At 52.5% G+C, this 14377-nt stretch overlaps 2 protein-coding genes across 4 annotated transcripts; both read right to left on the bottom strand.

The window, feature by feature from the left end:
- Positions 1-1747: 1747 nt before the first annotated feature.
- FAM89B (family with sequence similarity 89 member B) lies at positions 1748-4100 on the bottom strand. The gene is made up of 2 exons (XM_065937725.1): positions 2940-4100; positions 1748-2553 (listed from the first exon to the last, which is right to left on the bottom strand). The coding sequence occupies exons 1-2, from the start codon at positions 3486-3488 to the stop codon at positions 2275-2277; spliced, it is 828 nt and encodes a 275-aa protein (XP_065793797.1). The 5' UTR covers positions 3489-4100; the 3' UTR covers positions 1748-2274.
- A 4-nt stretch (positions 4101-4104) lies between these two features.
- ZNRD2 (zinc ribbon domain containing 2) lies at positions 4105-6928 on the bottom strand. Of its 3 annotated transcripts, none has more exons than XM_065937728.1 (4): positions 5395-6200; positions 5102-5253; positions 4887-4971; positions 4105-4482 (listed from the first exon to the last, which is right to left on the bottom strand). In XM_065937728.1, exons 2-4 carry the CDS (start codon positions 5159-5161, stop codon positions 4139-4141), a joined length of 489 nt encoding a protein of 162 aa, XP_065793800.1. In that variant the 5' UTR covers positions 5162-5253; positions 5395-6200; the 3' UTR covers positions 4105-4138. The 3 variants fall into 3 exon arrangements, with proteins under 3 accessions (XP_065793800.1, XP_065793799.1, XP_065793798.1); XM_065937727.1 differs by having other exon boundaries at positions 5350-5425; XM_065937726.1 differs by having other exon boundaries at positions 5102-6928.
- Between the last annotated feature and the right edge of the window lie 7449 nt (positions 6929-14377).

Genomic DNA, 14377 nt, shown 5'->3' with positions numbered 1-14377 from the left:
GGCGCGGGCGGGGTAAGGGGGCGCGCGGGCTGGGTCAGGGGGCCACCAGCAATTGGTGCCGCCCGCGAGAGCGCTGCCCGGCCGCCTCCCTTCCTGCCCGCAGCCCTACGAGGTACGTACCTGTGGCCCCATTTTACAGACTGGGGAAATAGAGACCAGAAAGGAGAAGAGACGTGAAGGGTCTCAGTGCGCTGAGCCAGAGCCAGCTGGCTTCAACTGGGGAGACAGACTCCTGCTGCCACCCACGTGTTAACCAGAGGGGGATGGAACAAGGTCAGGGGCCAACCCCGGTCGCCCTAAGATGAGCAGCACCCACTTGCCAGCCTCCAGACCTGGCTCTCCAGCTGTCAAGTGGGAAGGCAGTCCCAACACTCCACAAGCAGCTGGCCTCCAACAAGTGTGTGACATTGGGCAAAGTACCAACGCCCTGAGCCTCAGTTTTTACCTCTGCAAAATAGGGATAATTATAGTTGCACCGTTTACAACACCATTGAGAATGAAACCTTGGAAAGCATTTAGTGTGGAACCTGGCTGATTTTTGCCAGGTCTTACTAGATGATATCCGTTATGGTGGAGTTATGTGTGTTTATTCTCCCTCCCCTGGAAAGCCTGCCGCGGGGCGTTAACCGCTGTGTTCACACCTAGATTAGAGCCCTTATCGCCAGCCCGCCTGCTGGGTCATGAACCGCTGCAGGTGTCAGGCCCAGAGTTAGAACAGCCGTGGAGCAGCACCCTGGCCTGTCCCCTCTGTCAGTGCAAACGCTCTGCTAGGTTTGTGAATGGACAGAAGCCTGGTCCTGGATAAGTGCTTGGTTTGAACATGACGTCTGACTGCCCGGAGTGTCAGCTGAGTTCTGTCCAGGGCGCAAGTGACTGTGCAGTGGGCGTGGGGACAGGCAGCCAGCCGGTAAGCCTAACTGCGCAACTTCGGGGTCCTCTCCTCTTCGTTTCAGGAAGTTGTGGGGTATTGTGTGCGCGAAAGCCTTAGCACCCACCACTCGAAAATATGCAGACTTATCTGGGGAATGAGGGGAAGAACCTGACACCCCGGTTTAGCTGCTAGACCCAGCCTCGTGGCTCTCCACTGTAAAAGAAAGCCTTTTACGAACAACTCTAAGAGTCTAGAGGGGGAGCCAGGCAGAGAATGAGGGTGTTTGGCCGCTGGGAATATGTCTCAGGCATCGAAACCCAGAGCCCCATCACCCCTCCAGGGATTGCCTGGACTCGGCACTGGGGCTCCATCCCTTTCTGCCTCTGCAACTCTTTCCTCCCGCCCATTGGTCACTCGTTCCCAGCCCTTCCAGGACGCGCTTTCCCCTCTTACGCCCAGGGCCCCTCGGCCCGGCCCGCCAGCCCGGGCCCACCCATTTCCTGTGCCGCCTCAACTCCGCCCCCACTTGGGGTGGAAAGTTTCTCTCCTCGAGATGGGCGGCTGCTTCTCCTTCCTTCCCGGCCGGCCAGGAAAGCCCGAAGCGAGTGGGTAGACTGGTTGGGCTCCAGGGCTCCAGGGCTCCAGCCAGAGAGGGGAAGTGACTCGCCCGCAGTCACACAACCGCGAGACCACGCCGGGCCAGCTTGATCGGGCAGGCTCTGCCCGGGGAGCGAGGTTTCGCACCCGGCCGCCTCTGAGCCTCTTCCAACTCGGGGTCTCGGGCGCCACCCGCTGGCAGAGCGCGGGGCAGCACCTGTCAGAATCACCGCTATCTTCCCGCCCCAGAGCTAAGCAGTCAGAACACACCAATGCTGAGACAGTATTTATTTATCTATGAGCCAAAGAGGCTGACCCCTAAACTTAAATATCCAGCACGGATTCTTGGCTCTCTTGAGCTTGGATGGTGCAAGAATGATTCCTGGAGAGCCCCTGTCTAGGGCAGTGGAACCCAGGGGCCAGAGGTGGGATGCCCCTGAGCCAGCAGCTGCCAACAGCAGCGAAGGTGAAGAGACAGGAGCTAGGCCACTCAATCCCAGTCCCAGAGGTGCCAAGGAAAGTGCTTTGGACCCCACTGCCAGACTGAAGGTCGGCCACGCTGGAGGTCCCACAGGTGGGACAAGTGGAGGTCCAGTGTCATGGGCAGAGGCTATAGCCCAGGTACCCGCCCCAGTGCCAACTAACCCGAGACATGAGAGGTTAGGCAGCTTTGCCTTCGTGGGGCCCAGACCTTGCCCTCCTGTGAGGTGAGGTGGTATGGGGAAAGCAGGCACTATAGTCTGAGTACTTGCCGAGGGGTGTTTCTGAGCCTTTTTCGTGGGTGCATGCCCCCACCCTCCCAGCTCTCAGAGGCTGATATGGAAGGCATCCTGCAGCCACTGGTCCCGGACATTGTGTGTCTGGGGCACAGTGAGGGGTGGCGGGTCTGGGGGCAGGCTAGCATCTGGAGGCTCCTCGTCATCAGACAGGCCAGCGTCGGGTGGGTAGGAGCTGTCTGAGTGCAGAGAGGATGACAGGTCCTGGCACAGGCTCAAGTCTTGGCACAGGTGCTTATAGTCCTGGATCGACTCATACAGGCCCCACAACTGGCACAGCAGGGACATGTCCAGCTGCCGCAGGCCCACCTGCAAAAGACTGAAAGTGGGCTGGGGTTGGAGTGCCAGCCGCCCCTCCACCCAAGCCAGTCTTCCCAAGCACAGGTTTCCCTGGACAACTTTGAATCTTTAGGCAAGTCAGTAACCCCTATCTGCAAGACAGGGACAAGACAGCAGAATGGAAAGAAATAACACTAGTAAAGCATTTAACTAGTAAAGCATGGTAACTATTGCCAATAAACATAGCTATAATTATTACCGTATCCCCTCTGACCCAGCTGGCTTCTTTTTATCGTTCCTCTAGACCCAGACCGCGCGTTGCCTGTGGACCCCGCCCCGCCCGCGTCTGGACTCTCTAGCTTGGTGGCTGCCCTGTCGCCCCCCAATGCCCAGCTGACCGAGGCCCAGCTGCTCACCATCTCCTTGCGCAGCGCCGCTAGCGCCGAGTCGAGGTTGATGGGGCGACGCGGGCCAGGATGACCCGCGGCAGTTTCCGCGTTGGCGGCGCCGGTGGCTTGGCGGGGCCCGTCCGGGACGCGGGCGGCTCGGCTCAGCTCATCGTGGATGCGGCTGCGCTGACTGTAGACGCGCTCCAGCTCCCTCCACGAGCCCCCGCTCGCGTTGAGAAGACCGCTGAGGCCGCGCGGTAACGGCGGGAGACCAGCCAGGGCGCAGCCCGCGCCGCCCGGCGCCTCGTCAGAGGGCAGCCCATTCATGGCCGGGCGGGTACCAGAGGATGATGCCCCCTCCTTTTCTCCAACGCTCCGCCCGGGCCGCCACCCGCAGGCCCCGCACCCCGTGGCCCCGCCAGCAGAGCCCAGCCGCCGCCCGCAGGCCGCGCTTTGTTCCCACCCGGACTCCTCCGACTCCGCCCCCTGCCCCACCCCCGCGCGGGCGGGGCCTGTCTTAAAAGGGCAACGGCTCTGTGCGACCACGTTGCCCCAGGAGACCAGAGAAAAGGGCATTGGCCACTGATAGAAGAGAAGCAGGTAAAAAGGAGACGGGAAGAGGTTAAAAGCGGAGGGTGCGGTTCCTCCCCCTCCCCAACACTGTTTGTTTATTCTGGCCAATTACAACTCTCAAGGAAAAGGATCTAAAAGGGATGGGGTGTGGTCACGAGACAGGTTAAGACCATCCTTGATCCCTACCTGACTACATCCTGTCAGTATCTGAGTACCTAGTCTGGGCCTGAGGTGGGACAGAATGATGGTGTCTGGATGCTTGGGGGAAGAAAGGGAAGCTACCGAGGGGACTGGAACCCCAAATCTCTCTCAAGGGTGGGGAATAGCGCTGGATGGCTGGGGAGGTTCCAGGATTCCTTCAGAGATCCACGCCTCCTGTTTCTGCCTTTGAGGAGGTTGGGGCCTCCTCACCAGAAAAAACAATAGCACATAGTCCTCTGCCACCTCATCCTTTGAGTGGGGACACTGAGCAGAAACAAGCCCCACTCATTTCTCAGGGCATCAAGGAGACCAGACTGTGATAGCATGAAAGACCAAAAGTAGGGAAAAGACGAGTGGAGCTGGGACTTGCATGCACACTCAGAACCAAAAAAAGAACAAACCACACAAGAGGAACAGCTGTTTTTCTACAGGGTTTTTCTCAGGAGGGGTTTTTAGTGTTGCAGCTGCTGCAGACTGCGCAGGGCTTCAGCACACGCCCGGATAAGGCTACACAGCTGGATGCTAGTCTCCAGGGAGGTGCTAGAGCCCAGCTCAGCTGAGGCCCAGGTCAGCTTCTGCAGGAGAGCCTCCTGTGTGCAGGCCACCACATCTGCATTTGGAAGCACAGCAGGAGGGGGTGGCCCCTGGACTGCCTTAAGCCCTGCTGCAGCTCCCTCACAGTGTTCCGGACGGGGTACTGGGGGCTGAGGGGCAGGCCGAGAGCTCAAGGGGGGCTCCGAGGCAGAGGCGAGCTGGCGCTCCCGAGCTTGGGAGAGGGCAGCCTGGGCATTCAGAGCTAAAAAAGGAGAAAGTCAGTGGAATGATCAGGATATACCTGGCCCCACCTCAGCCCTGAGACACTTCCCTACCCTTTACTGTTCTGCTCTCTCTGTACTTGAGACGTATTCCCTGCCCCAGTATAAGGGAACACATCCATTTTCTTTTTCTTATCAGAGGTATTTACGCCCTTGCTTAAAGAGCATAAGGCCTTCTCTCATCAGAACTATGCCTAATAAGCTCAGGCGCTGGTGTCTGGCACACAGTAGGTGCTTAGTGCTCTTACTGAATGAATGGTCCTTTCTAGGAGAAAGGAGAACGCAACTCACCCTTGCCCCACCCACAAATACCACTGTCACCTCCCAAGTACTGTTCCTGAGCCTCTATCACCACAGTTCTTATCAAGCACCCTCGACCCCTCACCCGGGTTATCTTTATCCACGTCTGAGTCGAGCTCCTGACAAGCCACGCAGTAGATTTTCCGTTGTTTGTCTTGGAGGAGGATCGTCTAGGGGCCAGAAAGCACAGGGAGCAGGGGTGAGACGGGCGATGGGGTTCAGAGGGAAGAGATGGGGAAAGGGCCGTGTGGCCTGGTCCGCGGCCCCAGCCTGGATCCCACGTCCCGAGTATCTCCTCACCCCGCAGTCAGCGCAGGTCTCGCCCAGCATGCGGTAACCACGCAGCAGGTAGTCGCCCATAAGCCGGGAGATGCGATCCTGTCGCTCCCGCCGCGCTTGCAGCACCTTCGTCTCCGCTTCGGTCGGGGGCTCCCAAGAGAAGTCGTCGACTTCTGGGGGAAGAGAGGCACAAGGGGCCGGAAGGTCTTGCTGAAGCAAGGTGCTGCCCGAACCGCGAAGCCACAGGCCCCCGCAATCCATGTCCTCACCAGCGCCGTTTAGGGCCATGTTGCCGTTGTCGCCGCTAGACTCACCGGAAGTGACGCACAAGCAGCGCGCCTTCCGCCTGCCCCGCCCGTCCCTGTCGGACCGAGAGTGAGGGCGGAAATGACGTTCTCTCTGCTCCTCCGACGTCGCGATGCCCAGAGTGGGGCGTGTCTGCCGCAGTCTGGACCCTATCCCACTGGCACGCCTCGGTGGGAGTCTGTGGGCAAAAACTTTTAGACTGGCTGGGCGTCAGGAGGGGCGTCTCCGTGATAATGCCGCTCAGGTCTCAGGACCCGGAAGTGACAGCGCAGGGTCGCTCTTCCCGCCGCAGTTGGAGGGGGTCGATTGGCTTGAGAAATCTCCGCTGGCCTCCGCCTCCCTGGTGTTTCCCTTTCCGCACTGGCAGGATCCGGGACAGGCGGGGCAGTTGGCATCATCGCAACACCACTCTTGATAATAACAAAGGGCCCCTTCCGCGTGCGTGGAGCCTCCTCGGGCCTCAGTCGTTCGCCATTCAACTGGCAAAGCAGGCCAGGAAACGAAAGTTCTCCCCGTCAGTTGTTCAGTCGCCAAGTCGTGTCCGACTCTTTAGGACCTCAGGGACTGCACGCTAGGCTTCCCTGTCCTTCACTATCTCCCAGAGTTTGTTGAAACTCATGTCCATTGAGTCAGTGATGCCGTCCAACCATCTCATGCTCTGTTGCCCGCTGCTCCTTTTGCCTTCAATGTTTTCCTGGCGTCAGGGTCTTTTCCAATGAGTCGACTTTTCGCATCAGGTGGACAAAGTATTGGAGCTTCAGCATCAGTTCTTCCAATGAATATTCAGGGTTGATTTTAGGATTAACTGGTTTGATCTCCTTGCTGTCCAAAGGATCACAGTTCAAAAGCATCAATTCTTCCGGGCTTAGCCTTTTTTATGGTCCAACTCTCGTATCCCTACGTGACTATGGGAAAACCATAGCTTTGACTATACGGACCTTTGTCTGCAAAGTCTATACCTTTCAGCTTATTTCAAGACCCCTCCCCTTCTTCATGTTTGGTGTTTCAGTGTGCCCACCCCACTACCCTCACCATCCTCATCCAAAGGCCTGGGGCTGATGCACAGTCAGCACCTAAGCAGGTTTTTGTTGTTGTTGTTGAAGTTGGCATGCTCAAAAAGCCAGCTGATGGAGGCGAGGGTCGGGTGGTGTGGTGGTGGCAATCGCTGGGCTGGGCATGTGCTGTTTCGGTCCCAGCCACATGCTGGAGAGTGGGGATGAGGGGTTTGTTATGCATGCCTGTGACCCTCATGGGGGTTCCCAGGTGGTGAAGTGGTAAAGAATCTTCAGGCAACACGGGGAGAGTGGATTCGATGCCTGCTGCTGCTGCTGCTGCGTCACTTCAGTCGTGTCCGACTCTGTGCGACCCCATAGACGGCAGCCCACCAGGCTCCCCCGTCCCTGGGATTCTCCAGGCAAGAACACTGGAGTGGGTTGCCATCTCCTTCTCCAATGCATGAAAGTGAAAAGTGAAAATGAAGTCGCTCAGTCGTGTCTGACTCTTAGCAACCCCATGGACTGTATAGCCTACCAGGCCCCTCCGTCCATGGGAGTTTCCAGGCAAGAGTACTGGAGTGGGGTGCCATTGCCTTCTCCAGGAATTGATCCCTAAGTGGGGTAAATCTCTTAAAGGAGTAAATGACAATCCACTCCAGGATTCTTGCCTGAAAAATCTCACAGACAGAAGAGCCTGGTAAACTACAGCACGTGGGGTCACAAACAGTCGGAGATGACCAAGCACGCACATGACCGTTATGCTCTTCGAGTGGGTTGCTGTTAAAATCACTCCGGCTTCCTAAACATTGGTCCCAGTGGGGTTTTTTGTTTGTTTTCTCCCTCTCTTTTTTACCCCATACACATTCTCTCCCTTAGCAGGTTTGGAGAAGCCAGGTGGCGTATGCGGCAGTCCCCCCGACGTGCAGCCTGCAGTGCCTCAAAGGCTGTGTTCCAGGGAAGTGGAGGCACTAGGACTTAGACTCCCGCAGTGGCTTCAGCAGTCTGTCTCTGACTGGCAGAACATGCTTTCACAGCTTTACCTGCAGCTAGAGTGCCCTCCTTGTGGCCACATCTTCCTCCTACATAGACTCCCTGGACCTTCCATTTTTGGACACTTGCTGCCTCCTGCTTCCTTGGAGAGCCCTGGGCCCCGAGTCGCTCTTGGGCAGCAGTGTACCTGACTCAGGGCCCAACACCAGGTTGGTTCTGCCAAACTGACCAGAGGGACTCTTGGACTCTAGCCTATATGCACAGTCCCTCCAGGTCCTTACTATCTTCAGCTCCCAGCTCCTTCTCACCCCCAGATTCCTCAATGCATCCTTCTGTGTCATCATAATGACCAATAGCCACTTGACAGCTTATCCTACCTGGCCTCAACTAAGACCCTTACATTCATCCTCCCATTTACTCCCTTTCATTTATTCCTCATGACGACTCCTCTCTCCTGGGTGAGGTTGGGGAGTGGAAAGGTAACATCTCACAGAAATTTGGTACTGTTATGGACCAAAAAAAAAAAAAAATAGATGAATCACTAGAACTTTGCTGGCTCACTTGGGAGATGAGGGGTAGGGCAAGTGATACTTGGTAAGATAGAATGGCAACAGCTGGGCCATTGTACAGCTTAGCTCTTTCTACAGTCTATCATGCCAATCTTAAATCCATTCCAAGATGACAATAAAAGGTCTCAGTTCCTCCATCCCCACCCCGCACCCTGCACCCCACAGTGGGTCCTGGCTGTTAAAAGGGAGCTTTGTCCCTCTTAGGGGAATTTCCTTGAGACAAACTCCCATAGGAAACTACAGATGAGGCAGTGATTACTGCTTGGACTCGTATTAAGTTTATAGTACTGCTACAGGTGACACAAAGAAATCTAGGTAAATTCTTGTGATCAGCTCCAGCTAGAAAACTCTCCTAGTCCTTCTATTATAACAAGGCAGAAATAACATGTTATTATGACAGTGGGACAGAAATACTCCCTATTAAGGCAGTCTCCTTTAAAAGAAAAATCACAGCTGTCAAGCCCAAGTCCTGACAGACATCTATAGAACACTCTTGCCAACAACAGCAGAAGTCATATTCTTAAGTATACTTGGAACATTCTCCAGGATAGACTGTAGGTTAGACCATAAAACAAGTCTCAATACACTTATTTTAAAAATGTATTTGCTTATTCAGCTGTATTAGGTCTTAGTTGTGGCCCTCAGACTCTTCAGTTGTGGGGTGGCTTAGTTGCTCTCAGCATGTGGGACCTTAGTCCCACGACCAGGGATCAAACCTGAATCCTCTGCACTGTAAGGCAGACTCTCACCCACTGGACCACCAGGGGAGTCCCTGAATACACTAAAAAGGTTAAAAATCATACAAACTCTGTTCTCAGACCACACTGGAATGAAATTAGCAATCCATAACAGAAGGTAATTTGGGAAATCCACAAATATGTGGACATTAACACCCTCTTGAATAACTAATGGGTCATAGAAGAAATCACACGGAAGGTTAGAAACTACTTTCAGATTAATGAAAACACAGCACACCAAAACTTGTGAGATGGAGCCACAGCAGTGCTTAAAGATAAATTTACAGTTGTATGTTACTTTTTTTTCTTCTTTTTTTCTTTTGGCTGCACTGTGGAGCTCATATGATCTTAGTTCTCCGACCCAGGGTTGAACGTCAAACCCGAGGCTTCAGCAATGAGAGCAGCAAGTCCTAACCACTGGACCACCAGGGAAATCCTTGTATATTCTTATATTTAAAGAAAAAAAGTCTCAAATCAGTAATGTAACCTACAACCTTAAGAAACTATAAAAAGTAGAGCAAACTAAATCCAAAGAAAACAGAAGGAAAGCTAGAATAAAGATTAGAGAAAATCAACTCACCTACAATTTAGTTCTTTAGAACAGGAGTTCCTGATTCCCTGTCCACGGATTGGTACCAGTCCCTGGCCTGTTAGAAACCAGGCTGCAAGGCCAAAGGTGAGCAGCGGGCGAGCCAGTGAAGCTTCATCTGGACTTACAGTGGCTCCCCATCACTCCCATTACTGCCTGAACTCCGACTCCTGTCAGATCACTGGCAGTATGACATTCTCATAGGAGAGCGATCTAGGATCTAGGATCTAGGTTGCTCACTCCTTATGAGAATCTAGTGCCTGACGATCTGAAGTGGAGCTGAAGTTGCGATGCTAGCACTGGGGATCAGCTGCAAATACAGATTATCATTAGCACAATAAATGTAATGCTCTTAAATCATCCCCAAACCACCTCACCTGCCCCCAGCTGTGGAAAAACTATCTTCCACAAAACTGGTTTCTGGTGCCAGAAAGGTTTGGGGACCACTGCTTTAGAAGATCAACAAAATTGCCAGACCTATAGCAAGAGTGACCAACTCAAGACCAGGTCAGCCAAATGGTGTGAACCTTGCAGCTCCAGCTGGAATGCAGTGTGGCTGTGGTTGCTAAGTCAAGGAGTCCCCAGACGTGAAACAGATAATGTCACAATCCTGCTGCCTGTAGAGGGCTTGGGACGGCAGTGTTCTCAGGCAACTGTGGAAACAAGTCATGGCTGATCAAACCATCTAGATCACTTATGCAGATACCCCTGCTGAGGACCCATTCTCCGATAAGACTGTCGGGAATCAAGCTGTGGATTGAGCCCACAATGCCCAAATTGTCTCCACTTCTGCCCGGACCCATCATCATACCAGATACAGTAGCACGTCCACCATCACAGAGTGGACACAAAGTATAGAACTCTGTGCCTCTGATGCAGAGGCCACCACTTCATGCCAGATTTGTGATTCCAGCCAAAATCTCTTTGTCCTGTGAAGAGGGAGGGTACAGTGTATGTGGCATTGTCCCTGCCCACTCCTAACAGATTGAAGGCACAGGACCTTTGACTCCTTGGAGCTATGGATGGTGTTTCATACTTTTTCAGTTTACAGTGGTACTGTTTCAGATCAATCAGTCAAGTCAGGTCACACCATTGTGGTTCTGGAGACTAATCCATGTAATGTTCTTGGCTTTCTGGACCAACTGAAGTCTAACAATGGTGTACCCTTCATCTCAAAAGTCACCCAACAATGGGCTGATAGTTTAGGTATCTAGCGGTCCTTCCATTCTCCCTAATCATCCACAAGCATGGAGTACCATTGAGTGTTGAAACAGCTCCTTAGAAATTAGATCAAAGAGATTTCTGGCTCTTCCTCCTGGTCCACATACCTCAGTACAGCAGTTAAGTCACTAAGGGACCATCTCCTCTAGGCCATGTCCTTCATAATGATCAAGATGAGAGGGGTGGGGTTTATATAGACCAGATTTGGCATTTAAGGGCTCACCATTCACCATTCCTGGACATAATGATTCTTTCTTTCCTTTAACAGCAACTCCAGGTCAGCAGGGTTGGTGAACGCTGGGTTACAGCCCAGTCAGAAAGGGGCCTTGAGACTTCCCTGGTGGTCCAGTGATTAAGAATCTACCTTCCAGTGTGGTTCTATACCAGGTCTTGGAACTAAGATCATACATGCAACTAAGTTCACACGTTGCAACTACAGAATCTGCACACTGCAACTAGAGAAAAGCCCGATCACTACAGCGAAGAGCCCGCATGCTGTAATGAAGACCTCGTGTGCCTTAACTGAGACCCAGTGCGGCCAAAAAATTCATTTTAAAAACTAAAAATAAATAAATGAAAGGAGGGGACTGAGGGGATCCTCACTATATTATGGTTCAACCACCCGGACTCTCTAGTTTGAGTGACACGGGTCTAGGTCATGAGAATCCCTAGAGGCCTTGGTGCACACACTTCTCTCTCTCTTTGAGTCCCCCTGACAGTGGCCCATATGTGGAGTGGTAGACACAGTGAGTCCCTGTATATTTTACAAAAATGTTCCAGTGCTTCTTGCACCCAATCATTCCAGATGAAAAGTATCGCCAGGAGAGACTGCAAAAAGGTGACTTTCTAACTAGTGGAATAGAGCACATTGACTTTGTGGCAGTGGAGGGAGAAGAGCAGGCTTGGCACCTGGGAATGGGGACACCTCAGACCTTGGGAAAAATGCGGGAAAGAAAGACAGTAACATTCTTGTCTCTCTAAACCACCTGGAACCTTCTTCACTGAGGATAACATCTTGGTCAAACTCTTTCAAGTGGCTTAAACTTAACTGACTGTTAGGTCTTCCATGCTCCACTAGACAGTTCTGAACTTCACTGCCATTCTGCTTAACTTTACCAAGAGACAGGAAAGAGCAGGAGGTAGCCTCAGCTCTTCTTGTTGTTCAGTTGCTAAGTCATGTCCAACTCTTTGCCACCCCATGGACTGCAGCGCGCCAGGTTTCCCTGTCCTTCACTATCTCCTGGAGTTTGCTCAAACTCATGTCCATCTTGTCCTCTGTCTCCCTCTTCTCCTCCTGCCCTCAAGTACTTCCCACACAAAATACCTGTCAGCCCCATCACCTCCAGATAAAGTCCCCAGGCCCAATCCTGTAGCCATCACCACTCAGTCATGCCATCGAGTGGATAAATGCCATCTGGCCAGAGGCCTAGACAAACAGGACTAACTGCCCTGAGCCAAGCCTTCCAAAAGAAAAGCCTAGACTCAGTTATTTGAATTGGGCTGGGAGTCCTAAGGCCCACCAACTTGAGGGGAGACCCTGTCAGCCTGGGACCCCCTAACTGACGTAGGTCCAACTGGGGGCACTGTATTTCTCCCCGGAAGTACCATGTGTGCCCTTGAGACTATATGACTGATGTGTCCCTCTCTAGAAAACAGTGATCTGAAATTTCTCCTTGACTTTAGCCTACTTGCAAATTAACATGTGAGCCTGCCACAGGTTCTTGCTTGCTGACAGAAGACAGAAGACTCCTGGAGGTCAGAGACAAAGGACTGTCTCACTCATGACTGAAAGCATTAATCCAGGTACAGAGGATATATATATACATCCCCCCCAATACTTATTCAGGCTTCCCTGGTGGCTCAGATAGTAAAGAGTTGGCCTGCAATGCAGGAGACCTGGGCTCAATCCCTGGGTCACTAAGATCCCCTGGAGAAGGAAATGGCAACCCACTTCAGAATTCTTGTCTGGAGAATCCTATGGACAGAGGAGCCTAGTAGGCTACAGTCCATGGGATCACAAAGAGTTAGACATGACTGAGCAACTAACAGTCAATACTTATTTATTTGGCTGCACCAGGTCTTAGTTGCAGCATTCAGGATCTTCAGTCTTCACGGTGGCATTGCGGGAATCCTAGTTGCAGCATGTGGGGTCTAGTTCCCTGACCAGGGATTGAACCTGGGCCCCCTGCCTTGGGAGTGTGGAGTCTTAGCCACTGGACCACCAGCGAAGTCCTCCAGAAGATATATTAATTGCACAGATTCTGGCCTGCAGGGAAGAAGTTCGGAAGAAATCTATCGTCCATAGCAACCTTGGTCAGTGAACTGAGAGAGACTGTCCTGAAGCCTTCTGGGCCGAGGTGGAAAGGGTAATGCAAAGAACTAAGGAGTGAGCCACCTGGCTTTCTGAGGTAGATCTATTGTTTTCTGGGTTTGTTCAGCTGGGAGGCATGGCTGAGGTCAGAAGTGCAAGTTGGCTTTATCCTGCTGCTTGCAGTCCTACTGATAGTAGCTTTAATTAAATGCTGTATGTGACAAATGGAACAGACTTGGTCCTAGCTTCTGTTGATCAGATTTGCCAAGAGAGTGGTGAACTCATGGGAAAATTCACCAAAAGCCAAGACAGTGTAGAAATGGGGGGTGGATATTATTGTAAGACAATTCTCCAGGGATCCTTTTGAGTTTCTGCACGTTTTGCAAGAGAGGCACTGACTGCCTTTGTCCTGGACTCTCTTCTTAAGGATGTTGTGAACAGCCATGTAAGACTGAGATAGACGTTCCCTCTAGAGCAAAGGGCACCCATTAGAAAAGATCTGGGAGGACTTCCCTGGTGGTCGAGTGGTTAAGAACCCACCTTGCAGTGCTGAGGACTCAGACTCAATCCCCGGTCAGGGAACTAAGATCCCACATGCCATGGAGCAGCTAAGCTCACGCCACACAGCTACTGAGCCTGCGCACTCCGGAGCCCACCTGCCACAACTAGAGAGTCTATGTGCCCCAATGGAAGATACCACATGATGCAATGAAGAGCCTGCATACTGCAACTAAGACCCAACATAACCAAATACATAAACATACAGAAACAAACAAGAATTGTTAAAAAGAAAAAAATAGGTCCTTAAGTTTAGGGCCTGCTCCCATACCACAATCCACTGTGTGCAGGCATCTACCCATGCCACTGGTGCCACCCCACAGGACTTGGGAACCAGAGGACTGATGTCAATATTCTGATGATCATGCTATTTACTATGCCATGAATAACAAGGTCCTTTGTCTCTGACCCAGGAATCTCCTGTCTTCTGCCAGCATCCACGAACCTGTGGCAGGCTCCCTTGTGTTTGCAGGTAGGGTAGAACCTCAGACCCATCACAGTCCTTGACACGAAGAAAGCACATGGGTCTCAGGAGCGCTGGTGGTAAAGCCAATCAGAGCAGTCACGGTGGGCAGCCCAGCTGTCTGGGAAGCAGTGGGACCCTTCCCTGTCCTCTCGTGGCCGAGCCCGGCATTTGTCCATGCCTGTGGCACAGTGGACATGGCAGTAGTTAGGCCTGACCCTGAGTAACAGGGTGACACCCCACCAGGGCACATCCACACACAGCTCAGTTACAAGCCCTCCTTGACTGTCGAATTTGGTGGGTCAGGTTCTCGTGGCAACAGGTGGCCTATGTTTTGTAGCCATGGCTCTGAGCATTGTAACTGGCGTTATTGTATCATCAGACTAATAGGCATCAAAAAGGCATCAACTTTTCTTATTGTTTTTCACTGCAATGTGAGTTGGCCTGACGTTTCTGGGAAACAAGAAAGGGCTAGATGTTACAGTAATAAAACTAATAATACTCGGACTTTCCTGGTGGTCCAAGGGTTAAGAATCTACCTGCCAAAGCAGGGCATAT

This window comes from Muntiacus reevesi, chromosome 5, assembly GCF_963930625.1.
Source record: "Muntiacus reevesi chromosome 5, mMunRee1.1, whole genome shotgun sequence".
NCBI classification, from domain to species: Eukaryota; Metazoa; Chordata; class Mammalia; order Artiodactyla; family Cervidae; genus Muntiacus; species Muntiacus reevesi.
This window is presented reverse-complemented; position numbering and strand designations above follow the sequence as displayed.